Here is a 25357-nt window from a genome sequence, read left to right as displayed (position 1 = left end):
GTAGCTTAGCCTTTATTTCCTGCCTCAGAATTCAGTTTTAGTCCAGATAATAACACTGACCACAAACTTTGCTTTTTCTAATATTTCAGAATCAACATCCACGTCAAGCAGTCCCCCTCGGCCCACAATGGGCTCATTGGTCGTGTTTTCACTAACCCTGCTGGCTGTGGCCCTGACGATGACAAACTAATACCCAACATCAAAGGCAGATACACTTGGCTAAGAGCTATCAAGTGGGAAAAAAGCAATGAAACCAAACTGAAAGCAAGACATAACATGTGTGCAAAATGATATTTACCAATACAATGTTAAATGGTAAAAGGATGTGTACTGTGTGTGCAAACGATTTTGTTCAGTATTTTATACATTTGATGTTACAATCAATTGTGATCAATTCAATTTCTTTTTTCTTTTCTTTAAAAATAACTTGTCATTGAGATAAGTAATCAAAAATACCATATTTTATACTATTTTGGCTTTTTATAACAGCTTCCATTCAATGTATTTGTTTTGTAAATGCTTATTTTTATACTATTAGTCACATGTCATTTTAACCCAAATGTTAAACTGTATAGAAGATAATGTAATAAATATGTATTTATAATTAAAAGCATAGAAAGATCAAGCAGGACACAAATTAGATTAAATGCCAATGTTAAATGTGAGTGATGGAAGAAGTGTGCAGGTGATGTAGCGTGGTGCCAAAAGCTTGTGTTTTTGTAAAATGATCTTGATGTGGAAAAATAATGATTCATATGACGTCTGAGGCAAACTACCAGTGTAGGACATGTTAAACCATGCTAGTCTGTCCCTTACCCAAACCATGTCGTTTGTGGAAACATTTTAGTTTCCACAGAATGTCATTACAATACAAATAATTGTCATTGAATTGATTAACACCATTTTTCCTGTATGACTTTGAGAAGGGGAATAATACATATGTGTATCTTTGTTAATCAATAAAGTATTTAAATGTTAACTTGGGAGTTACCTTACATTTTTTTTTTTTTTTTTTAAACATCACAAACCTATGAGGCAGGAACAAGTCTAGTGTCCGTCCTAATTTTCTTGTATGTCCTAGTGCTTTTGTGGCTGATTGTGTGACGTGGGGTTTTATTAATCAGATTAAAAGACTCCATGTTGGGTGCAGTGCACACATTATTTTAATAGTGCTTTGCTAAGTTCAAAGAAATGTACATGCAGTAGGAATGGCACACCAGAAGAGGGCTGCATTTCACCAAGAATCATTAACATCTGTTCGTCAAGGTCACAAAGCCCTCACATCACCTCTGGTCATGATGAACATGACTTCACGTCATTTTAAATTTAAATAATTAGCCAGAGCAAACCATTTCAATGAAAAAGAACAGTAACAAGTGAAGTCCAATAAGAAAAAAAGAACATTCCCATTTATGTCATGCTCTTGAATGAAGAATTGTATGCATTTGCATTTGCATATTGGTGTTTTTTAAAATAACCTGTACATGTATTACACGTCTATGTCATGGCAGATGTATTGCTCAGGACTCAAAAAGCTACGCAATGGGCCCATTCCTAAAAGGCATAGCATGGTCATAGGTGACATTAAAATAACAACTTTACTTAACTCAACACTTTACAGATGTGTTCGTTAAAATGTGTCCCGGTGTATGATGATAATTAAAAACGTTTGATTGCTATTGCATATCTATTAAACCAAATTTGAAAATGAATATACACATCAAGAAGACACTGTTGCATTTTCAAGTCCACAAATAATAGATTACAAATTTAAATCATGATGGTAGTAGAGGTTGTACCATGAATCAATATTACACTTTAATGAAATGTGTAATCATACTAGAGAGGTCACTTTATTTTCCTCCTAATAAATGCATCAAAGCACAGAAATCAACCCCTCTTTCAGAAACAAAAGAACAGCTGTGCAGCCAGTCTACTTTGTCTGTTAGACCCACTTGCATTACACATATGAATGACTGGTCTGAAAAAACACGTACTATCCTGCCAATGGGCCTTTTATTGCACCCTTCATTAAAATCCCCCAATGTTTAATTAAAACATATCCGCCACACTTGAGATACGTCTGTCACTGGCTGAGGCCCAAGGTATTCAAGCTTGGTAGGATTGGCTGTGCTCTACTGCACACTGAAACACATGAAAGGAATGACGAGAGCTGTTTAAGGGTTAATAGGAAAGTGAAAATGCAGTCATTCAAAACTCATTTATGGGAAGACAATGAGTATCCATGCTTTTTCAATCATATGTATTTACAATTCATTTTTGTTTCCCTTTTTCTTTATTTGTTTTCCTTCTCCGATTAATTAAAAATGTTATTTTGGCAAGTATTAGGCGAAAACAAACAATAATCACATTTTTTGAATGTAATCTAGATTTTGGAATTTCTACCATATGCTAACTAAGTCAATGTGTGTAGCTGTTCAGCTGCTGGTACATGACACCATTTGGTTTTCCCAAACCTATAGTCCTTAACATGCTTTCAAAATCAATAAGTAATGCACAAATGTGTTTTTGTTTTCAGTAATTCACATAGCAATGACAGCAATCACAATTTTCCCGTACGCAGTGCCCACCCTTTGTGAATTCCTCTGTGTATGTATTCAGTTTATCCGGTTGTAATGGAGTTCTGGAAAAGCAGAGAAGGGGTTTCTGGCTAAACTTCATATATGTCCAGGGTGCAAAGAAAAGGGAGAATTACGCTTTAAATCATAGTGTAATGGAGCTCTGTGCAAGGGTCATTGTTTATAAATAGCAGAGGTTGTTTCTGTGTATGTGTGAGTGTGCCTGTTAAAGTTTATATGAATTACTCCTAAAAGGGACATACATGCCTGAATCAAATATCATTCCATTCCATTCTACAGTTGTAGGCAATTTTCGCTAAAAAACAAAATGTGTAGTTTGCTGGTGGCACTACAAGAGATCACTCCCTCTGGGGACCATGCATGTACAGTATGCCAACAAATATGTATCTTCAGTCTGGGCCAAAATGGTGGACTTAATGACGATGCCTTCTAGAATTCTAGAACTAGAACTACAAGTGATTCCACAAATAAGAAAAACATCTAGGGTTTGCACTGCTTACCCTGGAGAAAATAAATGGTATGTTTTAGAATAGTACATTGTGAACTCAGACTGAGTTCCAATAATAATAATAATAATAAAAATAATAATAATAATAATAATAATAATAATAATAATAATAATAATAATAATAATAATAATAATAATAATAATAATAATAATAATAATAATAATAATGATAATCTTTATTTGTGTAGCACCTTTCATACAACAAGTGCAGTCCATAGTACTTCACATAGACATTTCACAGAAAATCACACAGAACACAGATACCAGTAAAATGCATAAAAACAAACTAAAAATGGCATAGACATATATAAAATTGAATTATTGATCAATAGTCTTTAGGGTTCTGTTCTTACATTGTTTGCTATTTAATAAAATATCCTATCTTTTTTAGACAGGATTTTCACGCACTGCTGTACAAATCTGCACATTTCAAAGTTATACGGTTAATGGTCCGTCCTTACTCAACATGTCACAATATTTGTCAGTATAGTTTGAATTGGCAGGGGAGATGGCAGGAGACTGTTGTTTTGTTACTGTGACTATTGTTGCATGCGCCCACTTCCCAGCCCTCCCATCCCCCTGGTCTCTTTGTAAAAGGTGCAGTACGATTCAGACATGAAGACAGACAATCATCTCTCCTTTTTACAGGTGAGTGTCATTGTTTAAAATGTTCTAGTAATGCCGGTTTTTGTTATTAAACCAAGATCCAAGACCTTGTTTGAAATGCTTACATCTATAAATAAGCTAATCTGTAGTCACTGTGCTGCTCTTCATAGAATCATATGGAAAGATGAAGAATCCTGTTTATGTGTGATATATAATATGTGGCTTTTCCAGGGTTATGATTAAATTAGACGTATTTTGTAACTTCTTTCTTTGAATATCTTATAATTGATCCTAATCTGTATAACAACATCATTCTAATATTATTTATTCACAAATAAAACTGAGATGTAGTCATCAAGAATGCATTTTAATCATAACCAAACTGTTAAATGGCTGTTAACTCTGTACAACATGTATCAGGGTATTTATAATATCACCTAGCATATGGGCAACATCATCACACTGAATGTAATGTTTTTTATAAGCTTGATTGCAAAATGTAAATGTAAATGTCTACTCTCAATGTAAATTGATATTAATTTTTTGGATGATAGCAGAGGCATAACACAAAAAGAAAACAGACTTATAAAACTATGATTCTTGCAGACGTGATGTTTCTCAATTAGGTAAAATTATAAGAAGGACAAAGGGAAAATGGCGTGTCGGGGCTGGGGGCTGTGAAAATGACTGTCGAAGTGCCCTTCGCCTCACTGAGGGGGGATTTGCAGAGTATTTGGCACTTTTTACCCACCAACAGCCTTTATGACAAGAAGATATAGAGTAAAGTTGTACTAAAAGTAAGATTTACAAACCTGAACCTAGATATGGGTATCATTTCATATTTATTTGTTTACTAATTTGTATACATAGTACACGCCAAACTAAAATCAAAATGTTCATTCAGCATCATTTTCCTATCACAGTCCCTGTGGTGTTCATTAAAATCTATTACTTTGGCGTGAACATCTGCTCCCTGCTCACTTTGCTTGCACTGAGAATTACACGCAATTCTCTCAAAACTCACAAAAACTCACCTCTTCAATCTGGCTTTTAATGTGTGATTGTTTTTGTATTATTTGACTTTAACTTTAACTATATATATTTATTTGTTGTTCTTTTCTTTTCACTATATCTGTAAAGCGTCTTTGAGCACCAGTAAAAGCGCTAACAAAATAAATCTATTATTATTATTATTATTATTATTAATTCTGCTCATTACAGTCATATGTCTTCTGCTGTGTGATAATCTGTAATGAGCAATGCATGAATCCAGATGAGTAAAACTTAATTGCCAGAGGAGTTAAACTTATTTGCTGGTATGAGCTGAAATGTACGGAGCCCCTAAAGGTTCATGGAGAAAAAAAAAAGTATCTTGTGCGCACGATACAGTATACTTTCTCGTTCGCACAAAATACTATTTCGTGCGCACGAGATAGTATTTTGTGCGAACGAGAAAGTATTTCGTTAGTTTCTCGTTCGCAAGAGTTTTTTCATAAGAAAGTATCTCGTGCCAACGAGAAAGTATATCGTGCGCACGAGAAAGTATCTCGTGCGCACGAAAAAGTATCTCGTGCATAAAGCGTGGCCTCGTTTTATTTAAATTGAGGCCACGAATTACATCTCGTGCGCACAAATTAATAAAACGTGGCCTCGTTTTATTTATTTTTCTCTCTATGAACCCTCCAGGGCTCTGTAGAAATGAAACTTGTATAAATATAACACATGCAGGTTTCATAGTCCTCTTTGAGAAAGTGTGAATGTAGTTCCAATTCAACAGACCTGATAGCTAATGTGGATAATTCCATGCACGTTAAGCTAATCAATAACTTCCCTCTGTCAGAGCATTTCTTGGTTATGTAGACACAGGCAAAAAGGGAAATACATATCGTTCTCCTCATTATATCAACATCTGGGATGAAAATAACATCTGTCTTTTCTTTCTAAACAAAGCATAGAGATGGCATTTTAGATAAGGCAACTCCAGTAAAACAAGGTCTTTTTAAGCCCACAGACTTTAGTGATTCCTTCATCGAACTAAAATGTACTTAGAGATTAACTAATGAGAAGTAACCATGGAGCAGCAATTGGGTCATAATAAACACAATTCTGGGTGGTTCGTCAAATCTTTCGCTGTTAATGTACCATACAACAGTGTAGGCAAACTGTGATGAAATGCCTCACTTAATCTGTAAAATTAGACTGAAACAGTAATTTCTCACAACTGTATCTATGTGTTTTGACAGGCTTGATTAGACCATGGATAACGGCAGCTTGGAATTGTTCGAAAAGGCTAACACGTCTCTTCAGATTGAACTTCAATCCTGTACTACATTTAGGAACCAGGCTTCTCGCATTTTTCTGTATGCCTTCCTCTCTGTTGGCATCGTGTGCACAGTGGTGGGAAACTTTCTGGTGGTCTTGTCCATTGCCTACTTCAAGCAGTTGCAGTCCCCCACAAACTCCTTCGTCATGTCCCTGGCAGTGGCTGACTGCCTTGTTGGCCTGGTAGTGATGCCTTATAGTATGATTCGGACGGTGGAGGGATGCTGGTACTTTGGTGTCCTTTTTTGTCAGCTTCACTCTAGCCTTGATGTCATGCTCTGCACTGCCTCTATATTCCATCTCAGCTGCATTGCATATGACCGCTACTACGCTGTCTGCAACCCGCTAGTTTACTCTTTAAAAATGTCCCACAGTCGGGTAGCTCTCCTTATTTTTGTATGTTGGGCTGTTCCCATGCTCATCTCCTTTTGCCCCATAATGCTAGATCTTCATGTGGCAGGTGTGGACATCCTGATCCCTGAAGATTTATGCGTGTTCCTGGTCAATCGCATTTATGCTGTCATGGCTTCCTTGGTAGCCTTTTACTTGCCAATGGCTATCATGCTAATCGCTTATTGGAAGATCTACAAAGCTGCCAAGCGGCAGGCCAGGCAGATCAGCGCCATGGAAAGCCAAATGGCTTCTGGAGTCGGAAAGGATTCAAGCAAGAAAAAAAGACACAGAAACACTATGAAGAGGGAAAGAAAGGCAGCAAAAACTTTGGGTATCATCATGGGAGTTTTCCTAATCTTCTGGATGCCCTTCTTTACAGTCAACATTGTGGACCCTTTTATTGAATACAGCACAGAGGTGGTTGTCTGGGATATATTTTTGTGGCTAGGATATATCAACTCCTCTTTAAATCCCTTCCTATATGGTTTCTTCAACCGTTCCTTCCGTAGGGCATTCCTCATGTTCATTGGCTGCAGGGTTTGCCTGCCTGGATCCTCCCCTGGGATGGATCTGTCACACACTAGGAAAGACCCAAATGAACGTGCAGATCAACAATGAATTTAAAGAAAGTGTATGTATATTTTGTGTTGCCTTTTGTAAATTAAGGGCAATATTAAGAGTGCTTCAACTGCAAATGTTTTTCAACTTCTAGAAAAAAATATGTTTAAAATCAGAATAAATGTAATACAATAACAAATAATAGTGACGTGGGTCTGCCTCCAACCACCCCTTAATAAGGATTGTTTTAAATCACCTGTTTTTATTTCATGTAAAGGAAGTGTGCTCTGTGGTAACAACATGATGATGTTCTAACTTTTGTTTTGCGTCTGCCACAAAGGATCTTCCTATTTCCACTTCTAAGTATTTTACCTTTGGATCTTTTTTGCAATAAATGTTTCATTGTTATATTTTTAAATTCAACCAGAAGTGTGAACTGCAGGAATAATTTGAAAAGATCTATCCTCTACCTGCCAGTCACCGTCCACTGTTTATGTCTGGGTCTAGGATATGAAAGGCTCTATCTTGAAGTTGAATCATTCATGTATGTATAGCGACAATCAAGGCTGTGGTATGTTCTTTTTTCAATAATAAGAAGAGAAGCTTCGAATGCAATCAGATAAGTCTAGACATTGCCACAACTGGAAAATAATTGTTAAAAGTTTTTCAAATCTAGATACTGGTGATGTGAAGGACAGAGACTTATTAATACTTTGTCATGAGCTTAGTTTGTGTGTTTAACTTTTTATTTGACCTGTGTCATGTCTGTTCTATTTCGTATAGGCTTCGCCCTCTAAGGCTATCGCTATTGGGTAATCCCCTGCGCACCCGTGCAGCACTGAAACACTTGTAGTCCACGCCCACCTGCGAGGTGGGCCCCACCCTCGGGCTCACTTTCGGTAAAAATAGGAAGGAGGCCCGACAATCTGCTCCCTCTTTTCTTCAGCACCCCGGTACTGAAGCACTGTAGAGACACTAAAGAGTAAAGGCTCTTTTAAGAGCCACCTCGAAAAAGATCCTTAAACATGAGTACACAGGGTTGTGTTAAGAGTTTGCTCCTCATGCCAGACGAATCCTGCCTGGGGTCGGAGCACGCGCACGCAGCTCTCGCCCAGCAGGTGTCATGTGCTCATTGTCATTGTGCCCGTCTCCCTCTGGCCGACAGATAGCGAAGAGCGGACGCTCTCGCTACTGCGGCCGAGGAGGATGATTGGCCAGTCCAGAAGTCCTACTCCGTGGACCAAGCCCTTGAGTTCCTGGATCCGAGTGCTGGGCAGGAGTCGGAGGACTCCTACCCCGCCTCCATCCACGGATCACCGTGTGGTTTCCCCATCCCGTTTCTCCCCCGGACGGAGGAGACAGAGATGGAGCCCGGTGCCGGCCTGGCCCTGCTGCGGGACCCGCGGTCCCTCTTTCCGCCATCACGGCTCTGCCGTCGATAGGCGGGATCCTGCAGGAACTGCCGGAGATCATCGAAAAGGCAGCCGCCTGGAGAGGTCTCCTCGTTCCCCCGGCTCAGGAGAGCTCTCTTGCCGGTGGCAGGAGTGTTTCTCCCGGGTACAGACCGTCAGGAGTGAACCGGTCTGGCCGCGCTTCCCGGCCATCCGGAAGTGCCAGGAGGGAGCGGCGGCGGCGGCCCCTAGGCGTCCCTTGCTTTCCTCCCCCGGGGACCAGGTTGTCGTCCGCCAGACTGACCGGATACATCAGTGTGCCTTCCAGGCGTCTGCAGCGGCGAACAACATCGCTCTGCTGTCTCACTCCATAGTGAGACTATCAGAGCAGCCCTCCATGCCCTCTGAGGCTTCGGAGGAGATAGAGGAAAGTGTTGCTGGATGCTCCAATCAGCCCGGACGGGCTGTTCGGACCCCAGTTCCACGCCATGGTGGAGTCCATGGAAACTGCCGCAGAACAGGGCAGCATGTCAGCTGGCTCCAGCCTGCTGAGCGCCCCCAGCAGCAGCGCCCGCAGCCACGGCGTCAGGGCTCGCTGCAGAAGCCTGCTGTTTTTAATAAACGGTTAATAAACTGCAGAGCTCGCGGCATTCCTCTGTCCCAGATATACCTCCTAAACACGGTCATAATGAGCCCACGAGTGCCGTTATAACGCCTCATGTGGACAGCACTGCACACATCTCCACTCAACCCCTGAGCGTGTACGCACCGCATGATGAGAGCCGGAGTAAAACGCAAAGTGTGGAGGCTCCCTCGCAGCCCTTTTGGTCCAGGCCCACCTTGGGTTGCCTCACGGGCAGCGGCGGCGAGGGCTCTGGCGTGGCTCGTCCCATGACGACCACAGCACATCACAAGCATGTATGTCCGCTCTCAGAGTATTTCTCAGAGTGGCAGCGCATGTGTCTGATGGACAGATGGATGAGCAGGCTGATCAGCAGAGGGTACACTCTGCAGTTCGCCTCCCCCCCCCCCTCCCCCCCCCGCAGTTCAATGGGATACAGGAAACACTCCTGTCATCCCAGGAACAGTGTCTTGCGCTCCATTCAGAGCTGCAGGACCTCCTGTTGAAAAATACTATTTCCAGGGTTCCTCAAAGGGAGGAAAATCAGGTGTGTTTACTCCCGTTATTTTCTAAATCCCGACAAAGACCGGGGGAATGAGACCCATCCTCGATCTGTCAGTATTCCACATGCTGACGATCAAACAGGTGCTGGAATGTGTTTACCAGGACGACTGGTTCACTTCCATAGACCTGAAGGATGCATATACTTCCACGTACCCATCATCCCGAAACACAGGAAATTCCTGTGTTTCTCATTTCAGGGAATATCAGACCAGACAATCGTCTTCCGTTCAGATATTCCCTGGCTCCTCGCACATTTTCAAAGTGTGTAGAGAAGGCTGGAGCCACTACACAGAGGAGGGATGAGAGTGTGGTTTTATCTGGACGACCTGCTATTGCGGGCTCGCTCCAGGGAGGAAATCGCTTTACAGACGGTACATCTCGTATCACATCTGTCAAGCCTGGGTTTTCATAAATTGGAAGAAGATCTGTCCTCTTCCCTCCCAGACAATCATTTATCTGGGAGTGGAATTAAACTCAGCCAGCATGAGAGCGCGGCTCTCGCGGCAGAGAGTGGAGAAACTCCGGCGTGTCACATCCCACAGCGTGGTGACAGCCCTCTCCGTGATGCAGCTGCTCAGCATGACGTCAGCTGGTCACGTGGTGATCCCCCTGGGTCTCCCCCACAGGAGGAGACTCCAGAGGTGGTTCATTCGCCTGTGCATCGACCCCGTGCGTCAGAGGTAAATGTGCTGGAGCTGCTCTCCGTTTTGGAAAGTATTCCAGCACTTCGCCCCGTTGCTGTACAATCAAACATGTGTTGATTCACACAGACAACAGGCCACGGCAGCCTACCTCAATCGCCAGGGAGGAGTACGATCTGCGCAGCTTCTGAACGCAGCCAGGCGGCTGCGGTTCTGGGCACGCACACACGTTGCTCTCCATCAGAGCAATGTATATTCCCGGCAAATTGAACAGAGGGGCTCGCAGAGCGCAGGATCACCCCCCTCTGGGGGTAGACTCGTTTGCACATCGGCCATGGCCCAGGGTGCTGTTATACGGTTTTCCCACCAGTTCCGCTGACCCCTCGGTTCCCGGACCGAGTGCGGGAGAAGCGGCTATCAGCGGTCCTGATAGCCACGGAGCGCACGGGAGCGTCCTGGTTTCCATGCCTACAGCGTACGCTGTCAAATGGGGTCAGTGGGATTTGGCTTCAGTGTTACGCGCATTAAGCAAAGCCCCATTTGAACCTTTAGATCAGGTTCCCCTTAAACTGTTATCAGCCAAAGTAGTAGGCTATTACTTTTGGCTCTAACATCAGCAAAAAGGGTGAGTGATTTGTCTGCTCTCTCTGTGTCTCCGTCATGTCTCCGGATCCAAGGAGATGACAGTTCAGCTGTTTTACGCCCTAACCCGGCTTTTATGCCAAAGGTCATCACGAGCTCTTTTAGGTCAAGAGTGATCACCTTGGATGGCTTCTTTCCTCCCCCTCACAGGTCGGAGGAGGAAGCCACATCTCATCTCCTCTGTCCCGGCTGCCTTGCGCCGTTCCCAGCGCCTGGTTGCGCATTACAGAGAGCGCTCATCCGGGCAGCCTCTGGCCGTTTCTCAATCGCGAGGATATTGGCTTCCAAGCCAATATTTCAAGGATGCTACGTCATCGAGTGCCGCCGAAGGACTGTTCCAATCTCCAGCATACTTGGAATTCCACCGAGGCCGCATCCTTGGTTTGGGGGAAATTTCGAGGCTGCACATGGGTAGACTTCGCGTCCTTAAAATCCCCACAATTCTTTGCGCATGGACCAATTTCCCCAAATCTGTGGCGGAAGATGTAAGGCGAGGCCTCTCATATGACGCACACCTGCACACTTGCTAGCCTGTTGCACTCTTTGTTTTCCGAATGCCAGGAAGTATTCTTGCCTCGCTTCTGAAGCAAGATGCTCGGCTCGGCTGTGCTACCAAGCCAGCATCCTCGCGATTGAGAAACGGCCTCTGTCTGCACAACGGCTGTCACACTGGCTGTGTGAGGCTGTGTCACAGGCATATGTCTCCTCTGGGGTGGATCCCCCGGAGAACATCAGTGCGCACTCCACCAGAGGAATTTCCTCCTCCACGGCTTTGCACGGAGGAATGTCAGTGGAAGACATTTGCATTGCTGCCTCTTGGTCTTCCCCCTGTTCATTTATTCAATTGTATTTGAGGGATGTCTCCCATTCCTCTCTGACACATTTTGTACGGAGTGTCTTGTCAGAGTGAGTGACATCAGGGATCCAGCTGTGCGCTCTCCTGCCTGTCTACACGCAGAGAGCTGACCTTGTTCCCCCTCTTTTTGTCGCTGGGCAAAGTGTGACCTTCGTCTCTACTTTCTCACAGCGGCAGGTATGTATTGTTCCCAGCCTTCGTCCCCTCATGGAGAATATTCATGTTATGCTAAATTCCAGGGACTGTGATGCGCCATTCGCATGGCGCAATAGGCATGGGTTATTATCTGAGCAGGTGTGTCTGTGCTTCTAGTACCGGACGGACCCAGTGGGGCGCAGACTACATCTTGCTTCGCCCTTAACCCAATAGCGATAGCCTTAGAGGGCGAAGCCATATATGAAATAGAACTGAAGTTACCTACTGTAACTCCAGCTTCTATGAGTATAGGCGTAGCCCTCTAAGTTCTGGGCCCCACTGGCTCCACGAATAGCTGAAGAAAAGTTGTTTGTGTGGGAGCAGATTGTCGGGCCTCCTTCCTATTTATACCGGAAGTGAGCCCGAGGGTGGGGCCCACCTCGCGGGTGGGCGTGGACTACAAGTGTTTCAGTGCTGTGCGGGTGCGCAGGGGATTACCCAATAGCGATAGCCTTAGAGGGCTACGCCTATACTCATAGAAGCTTGAGTTACAGTAGGTAACTTCAGTTGTTCCTTCCTGTCTCTGTTTTCCCTCCTTTTTGATTACCTGATTTTGTTCACCTGGTGCCTTTGTTTTTTGCCTTCCCTCAACAGCTGTGTATGGTCTTTATGATTAGTCTTGTGTGTTCTTTGTCAGTTTGTCACCTATGTTCCTACCTGTTTCCCCGAGGTCAAGCCCGTATTACCGTTCTTTTTTCACATGCCCTCAGGTCTCTACTAGTTTAGTTTTTCTTTACTTTTTGTTTGGTTCTGCCATGCTTGTTCTGGTCCCGTTTTGTTATCATCTTCATTTGATTAAAAGTTAGCTTTTTGTTTATACTTTATACTTGCCTCCTGTTCATTCTGCGTTTGGGTCTGGATTGGTCTTACTTATAATGCTGCTACTCTTTAGGATTTTGACTTACAAACCAAAGTTAACCTGTTAATATGTTGTGTATGGTGACCTTACCGGGCTGTGTCACAGATGTTAATGTAAAGATGGTACTATTTATTGGTATTTGAATGCCTCTGTGCCATTACTAAAAAAAAGAATACTATAATTTGCAGGTCTTCAGACAACTGCAAGACCTGGAGATACATGTGAAGGTGAGTGTGAAAAAAATAAATGAAAGGCAAAACTCACATTTATTGTAAGTCATATTTACGCTGACAACCTGTAATCTTACTGGCAGGGCTCTTAGTTTCACTATAACCACAATCAGACTTCCATCTAGGTTTATTTGCAAGTAAAAGAGGAGCAGTTCTGGGTGAGCTTGTTGAACAGGCTACAGCTTTAGGCTTGCAAAAATGATATTACGTGAATGAACATGACTGCTTACTTCATTAAAATCAAAGGCTAGACACTACTTATTCTCAATAAAATATACATAGAGTCAGTCCACCAAGATGGCTGGTGGTTATTTTATACAGGAGTAAATCAAAACCAATTAGAAAGAGTACTGTAAATTGCACCTCAATAGATGTTTCAAGCAATTTGTACTTCTGGTCAAAACCCCAGTGACTCATTTAAAATCTGATATTTTGATAGCAGTTGGCCAGATGCTGATATTGGTTGAGATGTAATATGCTTGAAAAATGAGCAGTGCTGCAGCCTTTTTCTGATTTGTGTGATTTGGTGTTTAAATCGACTCTTGCAGTTTGAAAACAACTGCTGCGCTTATAAACTAACAAATAACTTGAACATGTTAACATTGATACTTGGCCACTTTGATTTGCCAGATTAAGCTCAGTTTAATCAGATTGACTCTGATTCTATTTATTTCATATTTAACTTAATTATATGTAGAGTGACATTGACAACTTTTGCTATTTAATTGTAGATTGGGTAGGTATGAGGGGCCGAAGAAAATAATGAATGCATTGAAGCAAAGCTATTATACACAGTGGTCTAATCATAAAGCAGGATTCATGTTGTGAACATGCTGGCAAAATAGAGTCCTTATGTGAAAATAGGAATGTGAAATTAGGTTCTGATTTGAAAGTATAAAAGTAAATGTCATTCTCTTTAGCAGCTCCAATCCATTGTTACAGTCCATTATTGTTTAACTAGCACCGGTGCTGTCTGTACAAAATAAGCAATCAAGCGAGTCTCTCAGGAGGGCACTCTTTCTTTGTTAAAATGTACCTTTATAACAGCACATTGCAGTAAGAACCACTGAATTGTATCACTCCATTTAAAAAACAACTTTGAGTTATGATGTTAAAAGTTTGTTTTCTTTACAGAAGAATGAGTGAGAATATATGTAATAATGTTTTGGAGGGCATGTGTTAAAGACCAAAACATAGAGCTGTGGAACCATGACAACAAGCTATTATTGATTTATTTGTATTTGTTGTTGATCATTGGTTTTGTGTGTATACCATACCTTTTTATTCCTACCAATAATGGCCGGAGTTTGATAGTTCATCCCATATACTTCAATATATGGTATTTTTTACTGTCAGAGGTATAGTATGTTTTAATCCTTTATGGGTTGTCTTTTGAAATTAATTGTATTCTGTTTATTTTTTTCATCTCTTTATTTTAATTGTCATGTTTTTGGTCATGATTACAAATGAAAACTACTTGTTTGACTTTCCCCTGTGTGAAAAACATTAAGTATTAATGTCATTGTGGAATGAAGCTAGTAATAGATGGTGAATTAAGGTTAAATAGTGTTGATAGAGTCTCTAGCTTTTTTCAATGTGTTTCTCTATGTTGCTTGCAGCTACAGCCTCATGTTAGTCTGTTACTCCCTTTGAATTATACAATTTGCATTTTTTTTCAGACATCAGATGGTCATTTACCTGTTTGTCTTTGTTAACACATGCAGATATTGATTTCTGTAATCCACTTGATTTGTTTATTGTCTAATACTACACAATTTCTACCTGCCAAAAACGTAAGACATTAAGGGGAAAGGAATTAGGAGGTAAAACATTCAACGCAATGGTGACCTCTGCTGGATGGGGTTATTATTATTATTTTTTTACCATGAATCAAGGATTCCTTACAGTAATTTAACAGACAGACAAAGTCTGTGTCCTCTCTTTTTTTATTTACAAACATTACATAAAGAAAATACAAAAAAAGCATGTTCATTTCACATTCACTTGTTGATGCATATGACAGAAGGGACAAGGAGATACATGGGTTTATATTCACACAAGGGTACATATTAATGCCAAGTCAACTTATAAATCAACCACTTGGAATAAATACTGTGCAGCATTTTCATTGTTTGATGGACTTTTATCATTCACAATGCCTTGTCAAAAAGAAAAATCGCAGATCAAATATCACAATAAATTCTGATATATTACATTTGATTAAATCCAGACATCCTGACAACATAACAATTGCACTGCTCTTATTTAATTCCGTTTCGTTTAAAAATATCTTATTTTATCCTTTACAATTGTGTTTTTTTATGTATTTAGAATCAGCAGAATATCAAACAAAGCAGTCATCAAATAGTGTCAAATCAAATCTTTTATAGTTGAAGACATGGAGACTGATATAAACATTTGAACGTTGAAGGAATAAGCAGTAATAATGAGGCTAATGTTAAATATCTTGTCAAAAGTGAGTTAACCTGTGGGCTGTACAATGTCGATGAACAGAGTTTACAAGTGACAGCAGTCAAAGTTAGTCCAAAAGGTTGGCTACTCCTTGTCTCTTATAAAGGTGGCTTTTAGAAGTTTACAACAATCGTTTCATCTGATTTAACAATAAGGATTGAGATAAAGTTTGAGTCCTATTTGTGCTGGGTTTAAGCCATCATTCTCAGTCCACAACTTTGATTCTCAAATGTTTTGTAAACACAAAAAGTAAGACCCATCACAGTCTTTCATACACGTTGATGGCCTTTTAAGTTATTCAAATATTCTCTGGTGGCCCTCTAAATGTCAGTCTCTTTCAGGCCGTAGCAGTCTGCAAGATCATATAACTGATAACTGCTCTGCTCACAGGAGTTGTAAATCCCCATAGAGACGGTGTCCACTATGTCAATCCGACCCACTGCAGGTGAGCTTCCTTTTCCCGGTCCTCCCTTGATTTTATTTGACAGGTTGTTCACTTTCTCTTTGAGCTGGAAGGAGGATTTTTGCAGTGGTGGAAACAGACTCCATCTTTTGAAAGCTGGCGAGCGCCCTTTCCCCTTGTGTAACAAAGAGCTGCCACAGGATTCGTTCACAGGGAAGCCAATCTTACGCTCTCCCCTCTGATCTCTCGTCATTCCCTTGACAGCCGTCCGCCACCTCTGGTCATAGAAGCGACGCAGGACCCTCTTTCTTTGGTGACACTGGCACCTGAGGATCCGAGTGAACGCCCGCTGGAACTCTTTGCTGGAGCAAGGGTAGATCATGGGGTTGATGCAGCTGTTGAAGTAGCCCAGCCAGAAGATCACCTTGAAAAGCGTTTCCGATGGCTTCAGTGCTGAGAAAAAGGCACCTATACAAGAAGAAACCATAAGAAATATTTGTGAGTAAATGCAAACTGCAAGTACTGTCTACTGCTGCATTTTCACAAAGTATCTTAAACTATACACCAAGAACAGTTAAAGAAAAATGTAAATAGATCATCATCAATCATGATTTTTGTAATGCTGTATGGCATTTTTTCAATTTGGACTTATAAGTTTACATTATTTAAAAATAAACATATAATCCATTTTAAAATGGGGTAAGGTTTGTAACAAACAATATACAAAAGCATTGTAAAATTAAACAATGTGTATTTACAGCTGTATTATTCTTATGCTACATTTATACATTTGTCATCCTTCTGACACTTGGGTGTTCACAGCACTTTTCTAGGATGATTTATTGTGCAGCAATAACGAGAGTTGACATTGTGTAGACTTTGATTAATGGGGAAATATATTAACAGTGCATGCTTCCACCACAAGCCCTAATGCAAAAAACTATTTATGAAGCTCATGTGATAATAAGATGGATTTGTAAAGTGCTAAGTACATTATATTTTTGAATGATTGTAATGTATGTACATTTGACCATCATTAAGTTGACAGCTGACAACATGAAGGGAATTTATATAATTTCCTGAGGTGTATGCTTTTTCTGAGGGCATAAGGTAGAATATACACCTTGTCTTGATAGGTGTTAAAATGAGACAGCACAAATGCAGAGTAGTAGTACCTGATTTAATATGTAATGCATGTATGCTGCCCTGACTTGTGCAGAGGTTTATTCAAACCATGTGTGTGTCATCAGTGTCAGAATGATGGAGAATCCAGCCTTAGACAACTTTAAATATTCCTGATCAGCTTTCTCTGAGATGATGGAGCATTACAATTTAAGAGCTTAGTCTTTTTCAGGGACTAGTTGACTAAAGACAATATGATAACTTTTGGCTGTTAACAAGATTTCATATATCTTTACAATAAAGAATATTATAATAATTATAAAATAATAGTGTGGGGTTAAAAGGTCATGTTTTCTGCCCTAGTTGTTTGGTTCAATTAATAATACTTGCTATGGCAATTTATGTATGATATTAATGCTGCCTTTTCCTATTGGTTTGCAGACTCCCATGGCTTGGATTTAACACAATTGTTGACCCTGGACACTGACGCAACACGTCTCATTGGTCTGCACTGCCTGTGCCAAGTAGTCCATTTTCATTTCAGTTCTGTTGGTAGGATAATGTGGAAATAAACGAAAATGGCTTGTATGTGATTTTCCAAGTAATGGTTTCATGCTGCTTTGACATCAGCTACGCACAGCATACTGTGTACTTGATTGTGCCATTAACTCAGACAGAAAAACGGTATAATAACTCTGAGTTCTCACTTTTACTAGTAACATTATCTGCAGCATGAACAGTATTATGTGTGTAGCATCGGCTGCCTGCCACTTTACTTCTATTCCTGTGAGACCTCATCTGTAAACAAGGCTCAACCCAACAATAAGATAAATACAGTGGTTAAATAAAGTGACGCTCTCCATTGATTCTTCCCACTGAAATGATCTCACCTTAACCCTCCTGTTATCCTCAGATTTACTTTACACCCTTTATCCTCAGTAGTTTAAAACTCAAGACAATGATCATATTCCAAATTTTAACCAAAATGTATGTCTCTGGTGCTTTAGGTGTCTTAGTTGACTACCTAAATAACCATTTAAATAAAACATTACCCAAACCTTCCCCCCCACAGACCCCTTTATACATCCGGAATTCCTATTATGTGACTATCGAAAAATATATAAATCACCATAAAATCTCACTGACTGAAATAAAATGTTAAAGTAAGATCTTTTTGATGTTGTTAAAGGACCAATAACTAAAGCAGAGGGTAGGTTTTTTTTACAAAGATACATTTGCATGTAATAGTCACCTCAATATCATCCCACACAATCAACACAAATATGTGTAAAATGTTGACATTTCTATATGTTTTATACTAAACAGCCTGGGGTCAAATTGACCCCAAGGAACACCGATGCGTACAAAGTGCGTAGAGGACATATAAAAAAGATCTTCATGTTAATTTTATGTTTATCCATTAGTCCGCACTAAATTAGGAAAAGTCATGAAATACTAAGCAAAAAAAATAATGTGAACCATTTTTTTAGATACGTAAAACATTGAATGTGGTCATATTGACCCCATGGATAACAGGAGGGTTAAGGCAGTCAGCCATTGATTTACCACTCTGAAATACAACTCCGACACCACAACAACTTTTATATCCGATGTTTGCAAGATGATTTATAATTTTGATATTTTTGTGGATGGGATTTTTGTTAAAAGTTCATTCTTATACATGTTACATCATTAAATGCTTTGAATACACATTAAAGCTGATAAAGGAGTGTGGGGACCTGTCCAATAAAAAAAAAAAAGTCTTTGTGTGATTAGAGGAATTCCTGATCTGTCCGTTCCGAGTTACAGAACCTACAGTTTTATCCTATTGACATGAAATGTTCTGTGTCAACCTTTGATGGCTCTTTGAAACTTGCCCTCGACATAGCGCCACAAAAGAGCAAGCTTTAGTTGAGCTAAACTTCGCATGATCACTGGTATAGATTTATAGTAAGCCATGCCCATGTTGATCAAATGATACATTGGAATGACAATAATAGCCAGCGTGCTACTTATGTTACCAGAAACTGAAAATATTACAGTAGGTAGAATATTGTTAAAGTAAAAAGCATGCAATTTACTTTAATTCTTAAGTGTTATGGCTTGAAGACAACATAAGTCTTAAGGTAATGGTTTCAATTTATCTTAGTAATCCTGTAGTGACTTTAGAATTGTCCCCAATATCAATACATATGTTTTGTATTGAAACAAATTCTCTATGCATACATTTATTGCAAACAGTCATTTTCATCCAACCTAGTGCATTACTATTACACAGTAAGTGTAGGATGCACAATACCTTTTTCAAAAGAAAGTCAACTATAAATCTTAATAATTGGAGGCTTGAAAAAAGTATGACTGTGTGTCTTATATACTGATTGGGCTTATTTCAGCTACAAATAAAGGAAAATCAGCCCATTTCAACACTTTTGAATGATGCATACAAAAAAATGGACTCTAATCATTGAGTGAGAAGTGATTCTCAAAGGCTATTTCTCTTTTTACCATCAGTTTCTGGTATTCATGGGTCTGGTACACTAATAAAACAAATCTTGTTAGGGCACTCTCTGCAGCTTCAGATGAGTCAGACTACTCAGTCTAGGTTTGCATCATCGCAGAGAAAAGGCCTGATTGGCCCAAGAGGTGCTAAGAGTGCAGGTCTGCCTCCCAGCTAAAGGTTACTCATTAATGATGTGCCACAGCAGCGTACCAGCATCAATCTGTCTGAATCACCAAGTAAGCGGGGCTAGAAATAATAGGTTGTGTCTATTCCACGCTGTCAATCAGTCCTTTAGGAAACAAACAGCCTGCCCTCATAGGGATCAACCCATCCCTATGGGGACTTTGTGTTTTAAACAGCTTCTTCCGAATTCTGAGTCATATTGCTGTTGTGTCCCGTCAAAAATGTTGAGTCTAGTCATGTTTCATGGTTTTGTTTAGTACTTTTTTGTCTTGTCTCCCACTTCCTGTTTTATTTTGACACTCACCTGTTTCATTCCAGGTTCCTTGACTCCCTATCCTTGTGTGTGTCTCCCGCTCTCATCAGCACCAGCCCCGCCCCTGGTTGTTTCCACCTGTGCCTAGTTACCTCTTGTTTATATTCCCCAGTCTCCCCTTGTCTTGTGTCAGTTCGTCTTGTCCTGTCTCCATGCCAGTAGTCAGCGTACCAGCTGACTACTGGTTATTTTGACTCAAGCCTAATTTATGCTCCTGAAGTATTTTGTAAGTTTTGTTCCTCACTTTGTGAGCGATTTTCTTTTGTGCCTTTTTTGAAACCTTTTTCACCTCGTCAAGAATGTCGATCCTTATTTGTACATCCTATTTTTGGAATAAAGTACTTTTTGCATACTTTACCTTTGTCTCCCGGGTCGTGCATTTGAGTCTTGTACCTTTTGTATCCAAGTTCGTGACAATTGCACAACATCTTGTCAGAGAGGATTGTGTGTAGGACAGATGGTTTCAAGCAAAGACTTTAAATTACCAAGAATTCTTACATTTATTAGGCTTTTACATCCATTATGATACAGCAACAGCTATGATTACGTTTGGATAATTTAGGGGTACTTGGTGGTCTGACCATAACTATTCCTCTAATGATAATCATTTATTTTCACCCTTTTGTTTTCTCTTTTGAATACTGATTCCAAGGAGTGCCACACTCAATCATGGACTCTTTCAGACGTGAGATCCTGGGGGACGAATTCTAAATCCAGGCTGTTTATTATGATCAAAAAAGCAAAGTTAATGTAATTGTATTATGAACGTTCTTTCTTAAGGACACTGATTCTCTGTTCATACATTAGCTACAATACAAACATAATCCAAATCAACATGTTTCAGAATGGTCTCAATATGTATTTTGCCTAATCTTACTGTAAAAATGTGTAATGGCGATATAATGTGTTTAATGTCCCATTGTATTGATGTATTCGTACAACACAATACACTTTCATTAAAACTAACTTCTCTCTTGACACATTTTCAATCATATGATGAGTTGAAGTATCCATATAATGGATACAAATAAACTTGGCCTTTCACTCCTATTAACTCAATAAAGTGATTAACAGCTCCTACTTCATTTATGGCACCTTCTCTCTCCCTGCAGGCTTTGCTTTAATATTTCATTTCAATAAATCTGGAGGTGGAGCAAGAAAGAGAGTGCTGTAAGTGCTATTGATAAGATACTGGCCATTTGCTCAGCTTTTACAATCAATTATGTGAAATATATTCTTAATAAAAATTCTAGGGGCAGCCGCAAGTGTGGTTGTCAATACTATTACTTTCTGTAAGTGCCACATGTACGCATGATGCATACTCGAGTTATGTGACTTGCATTGGTCATTCCCACTGCAAAGCATTTTAACCCTTCAATGAGTATGTCTCATGCTTGTTTCCATATCTCATCCTGTCAATACTTTGGTCAGTTTAAAATCTCTTAACATCACTATCGCTTTCTATCGTTGTGTTACTATGTGAGAGTATTACTAAAATAGGTAGCTCACTGAATATGCTACATGTGATGGCTGCAATTCTGGCAGAATTCAGTTTTAGAGTGCTCATTACTGAAGAATGTCAGTCTATTATGACTGCTCTTTCAAACATTTGATATAGGCCATCTGAATGAAAATAGGCTCTCAGACAGGAAAACAATCCACATCGTGATCATGTTGCAGATTTGACCTTTTCTGACCAAAATATGTGTTTTCATAACAATTGTAATCTTGTGGATCAATTCCTGGCCTATTTCTTAAAATAAACAGCAATTAAATTAAATTAGATGTATAGTTTGCTCTTGTGTTCAAATATTATTGTTTATGTATGTTTTCTTTAGTTCATTGATTAAACACCCGCAGCCATAGTGCTCACGAGGAGCTGCAGGCTGAACAAGTTAAATCACTTCAAATTACGCAAATGCAATGATTTCTTAGATTAGCTAGAACAAAATATAACTGCAGACAATTTCCCACAATATCAGCAGGTGGGATCATAAATTCGAGTGCGTATCACCAGGGCTTTGCTGTCCTTTAGAATAGTAGCCTACATTTAACATTGAGCATAAAGTTATAACATCTATAGGTGAAAAAGACGCACATAGGGCAGATTTAATCGTGGACCACTGGAAATAGAAATAGATTATAAAGTTATAAACATACCCATCGACAGGAAGAAGAAAAAGGGCATCCAACATAGGATGAACATCCCCACCACTATAGCGAGGGTTTTAGCAGCCTTCTTCTCCCTGGAGAACTTCATCAGTCGCACTGAGAGCGAACTCCGGAACGGGTGATTTTTTGAGCTGCTCGGGCGCGCGTCCTCCAGCACGCTGCGACAGTGTATCCGGAGGACCACTTCGATCGATTTATTTCTCTCTCGTTTGACGCCCGCTTCTAGACTCTTAGTAGTCCTGCGGGCCACCACGTAGACCCGAAAATACATGATGAGAATGACCATAAGCGGGAGGTAGAAGGAGAAGAGAGAGGAGAAGAGCGCGTAGCCCGGCTCCTCTGTGATTTTGCAGATTCTCTCGTCCACAGGCGGCGGTTCCTTCCATCCGAGGAGCGGTCCAACAGAGATAACAGTGGATGATACCCAAACTAACACTAAAATAGCCACTGCCTTCTTCTCTGTCATTATAGTTGGGTATTTCAGGCAGTGTTTAACACCTATGTACCGGTCGATGGAGATTACGCAGAGGCTGAGGATGGATGCGGTGCAGCAGAGCACATCCACCGCTGCCCAGATGTTACAGAAAACACGGCCAAAAACCCAACATCCCAGAACCTCCAGAGATGCAGAGAAAGGCAGCACAATAATGCTCAGAAGCAGGTCCGCGATGGCTAAATTGACAATGAAGAAGTTTGTGACAGTCTGCAAATGTTTATTGCAAACAACAGACAGGATAACCAAAATGTTGCCAACAATTGCCACCGAAATAAAGACGGCGAGAAAGACGCCAACCCCGACTACCTTTGAGTCCATTGTGAAGTTCGCACATGGCGTGATGCTGTCGTTTTGGTCCACAAGAGATCCATTGAAAGTTTCAGCAAAATAGATCCCACAGTTGCTTTCGTTCCTCAAGTTAGGCTCTGTCATCTTGAAACGCCATAAAGAGAACGTTATAGTAAGTTGTCTTTAAAAGAGCATTTCACCTTAGGGTTTTCAGTCTCTCTTTCCAGTCAAACGGTCGTCCTCCGGGTAGAGCGAATTATATTTGAAAAATGAAATCATCAAAGAAAAGTCAACATAATCACATGCTATTGCATGCATGGTTACGAAGCTGTTGTTTGTCCACTCGATAAATAAAACATCTGAAAGGTTTTGATTCTGAAAGAAACACAAGGCATATTATTTAGATTGTAGAGCCGATGAATGGGAGTCTGAGGCGGGGTGTTGAGTATGGAACTCCACACTTTATTTTCCATTAATTTACACAGAAAGGTAGGAACAACTTCATTACATGCTACTCAAGCTAGAATGATAACAAACTACAGGTGCGCTACTTAACAGGTCCGTGGCGCAACACACTCTCTATAACACAGTGAATTATGTCCCGTAATGTTCCACCACAAGATACAATTAAAATAAGAACGAAAATATCTGATAAATCTTGCTGTATTTCTACGCATTTCTTACTTGTGATGGTTTTCCTCTGACTGGTGGCATCCTTTGCAACAACTCCCCGATCACAGAGTCAGAGCTGGTACAGCAGGTCTGAACCTACAGCTCCACCCACAAGTCACATATTTATTGTTGCGTTCAAAGTCTCCACAAAAGAGCGTCACCTAAAAGCTACCCACGTATGTTACATGACACACCTATTGACACTTTTCATGTTCTTAGGTGGACTATTTTCATTAACAGTGGATACATGTTTATGTTTACCATAGTCATATAATGCCCTCTCGGAAAACTGCCCGAAACAACCTCTCATCCATCATGCAAAGATAAGACAAAGCAGCATCTGACAGATAATCTAAACAGCCACCAGGCAGGCACCAACAACCCAGCTCTTACCACCGGAGTAAAACAAATGAGAGTTCCTTCTTGCAAAGCTGTGAAGTTTCCCAGTGACACTGCAGCTGACATCCTCAGGGCTTGTGTGAACAGCTCATAAGCAGGACAGGCCTGTACAAACCACCAGGGAGCCTGCAGGAGAGGACAGGTCAAGAGGCAGGGTCAGAGAGCGGACAACCAATCCCTGCATGGGAAAACATCAGCCCAGTGTGCTGTGATATACAACTCCATCTTTTATTATGTGTTGGAACTCAGTGATGATTGTGCTGTTATGTTAAATGTTTGTTGTTTGTTTTTCATGTATTGTGTCTTGATATCTGTCTATGTTGATGTTACACATGGAGCTGCTGTGATGCAAGTCAAATATCTTATATCGCCATGTTGACTTATCTAAGAGGTGAATCCAAATCCAGATTTCACAGTTAACCTTTTGCTGATTGTTCCCTCTTGTTGTGCACACATTATGTACAATTCTTTAGTTTTGAAGGATTAGACGATTCTAAATCTAAGCATACACATTGCAGTTTCTTGTAAATTCATCTCCAAACTATTCAACATGTAAAATCAGTTGTTGCAGGAATAAGCTAATTAGTGGAGAGATATGTTTTTTTCAAGTCAAACTTTACTGGTGTGCATTTCATTGCAAAAAAAGCCAGGCACCAAAGAACACAATTAAGTTCCATGATTACACCTGACAGTATCTCACAAAAGCTGAATATTGCATCACCCTTTTGTTGCCCCTGTCTTCTTTTTATTTTTACAGCTTCAAATAAGGCTAAACGTTTGTAGTCATATCGGGCATGTTGGATGATGTGTGTTTCCGAGCAGTTCAAAAAGCATTGGATTAAAAAAATGAATGCAGCTAAAATCTATAGATTTAGCCTGGGCTAATGTGGGAATTTTTTTAATTCATGCTTTTTATTGAATGGCAGATTGAATGTGATACAGCTATCCTCTGCTCTCCAGTTTGGTTATCCTTTGACAGTTTATGTTAGCAAACTAGGTTCTGATATTCAGTCAGTGCTCTTTCCATGTGAGTAGTCACGTGAGTCTGCTCAGCTGTCAGAGCACATCCTCTTTATTGGATTCAGAAAAACAGCCTCATCCAGCCCACCTGCTCCCCTGTATGAGATGGCTAAATCTACCGTCACGCAGAGCTAACTTCAGGTCATTAGAGGAGAGCTTTTTGTTGGTCAGGGCATGAGCCTGTCAAAATGAGGATGTTTCAAGTAATGATGTATAGGATTAAATGCAGTTTACATGTTTGGTACAATGTTGAAATAAAAATGTTGTTTTAAGAGCATTTCATATTCCAACGAATCCTTTTGCTCCTGACTTATTGTAAATTATGCCTCT

At 40.4% G+C, this 25357-nt stretch overlaps 2 protein-coding genes across 36 annotated transcripts in view; one reads left to right on the top strand and one right to left on the bottom strand.

Annotated features, from left to right (window-relative positions):
- The window catches only part of LOC117474637 (uncharacterized threonine-rich GPI-anchored glycoprotein PJ4664.02-like), a 38214-nt gene extending 37235 nt beyond the window's left edge, over positions 1-979 (top strand). For all 35 annotated transcript variants that reach the window (XM_034120549.1, XM_034120572.1, XM_034120577.1 and 32 more), the window contains one exon: positions 90-979. In XM_034120549.1, the coding sequence (XP_033976440.1) occupies positions 90-190 (101 nt within the window). In that variant the 3' untranslated portion in view covers positions 191-979. The remainder of the gene's footprint in view (positions 1-89) is intronic.
- Positions 980-14922: 13943 nt separating this feature from the next.
- adra1d (adrenoceptor alpha 1D) lies at positions 14923-23645 on the bottom strand. Its single transcript, XM_034120712.1, has 3 exons — positions 23621-23645; positions 22141-23311; positions 14923-16330 (listed from the first exon to the last, which is right to left on the bottom strand). Exons 2-3 carry the CDS (start codon positions 23078-23080, stop codon positions 15780-15782), a joined length of 1491 nt encoding a protein of 496 aa, XP_033976603.1. The 5' UTR covers positions 23081-23311; positions 23621-23645; the 3' UTR covers positions 14923-15779.
- Between the last annotated feature and the right edge of the window lie 1712 nt (positions 23646-25357).

The sequence above is a fragment of the Trematomus bernacchii genome, unplaced genomic scaffold (genome assembly GCF_902827165.1).
Source record: "Trematomus bernacchii unplaced genomic scaffold, fTreBer1.1, whole genome shotgun sequence".
Classification (NCBI taxonomy): domain Eukaryota; kingdom Metazoa; phylum Chordata; class Actinopteri; order Perciformes; family Nototheniidae; genus Trematomus; species Trematomus bernacchii.
Note: the sequence above shows the minus strand (reverse complement) of the source record. Positions and strands in the feature narration are given on the sequence as shown.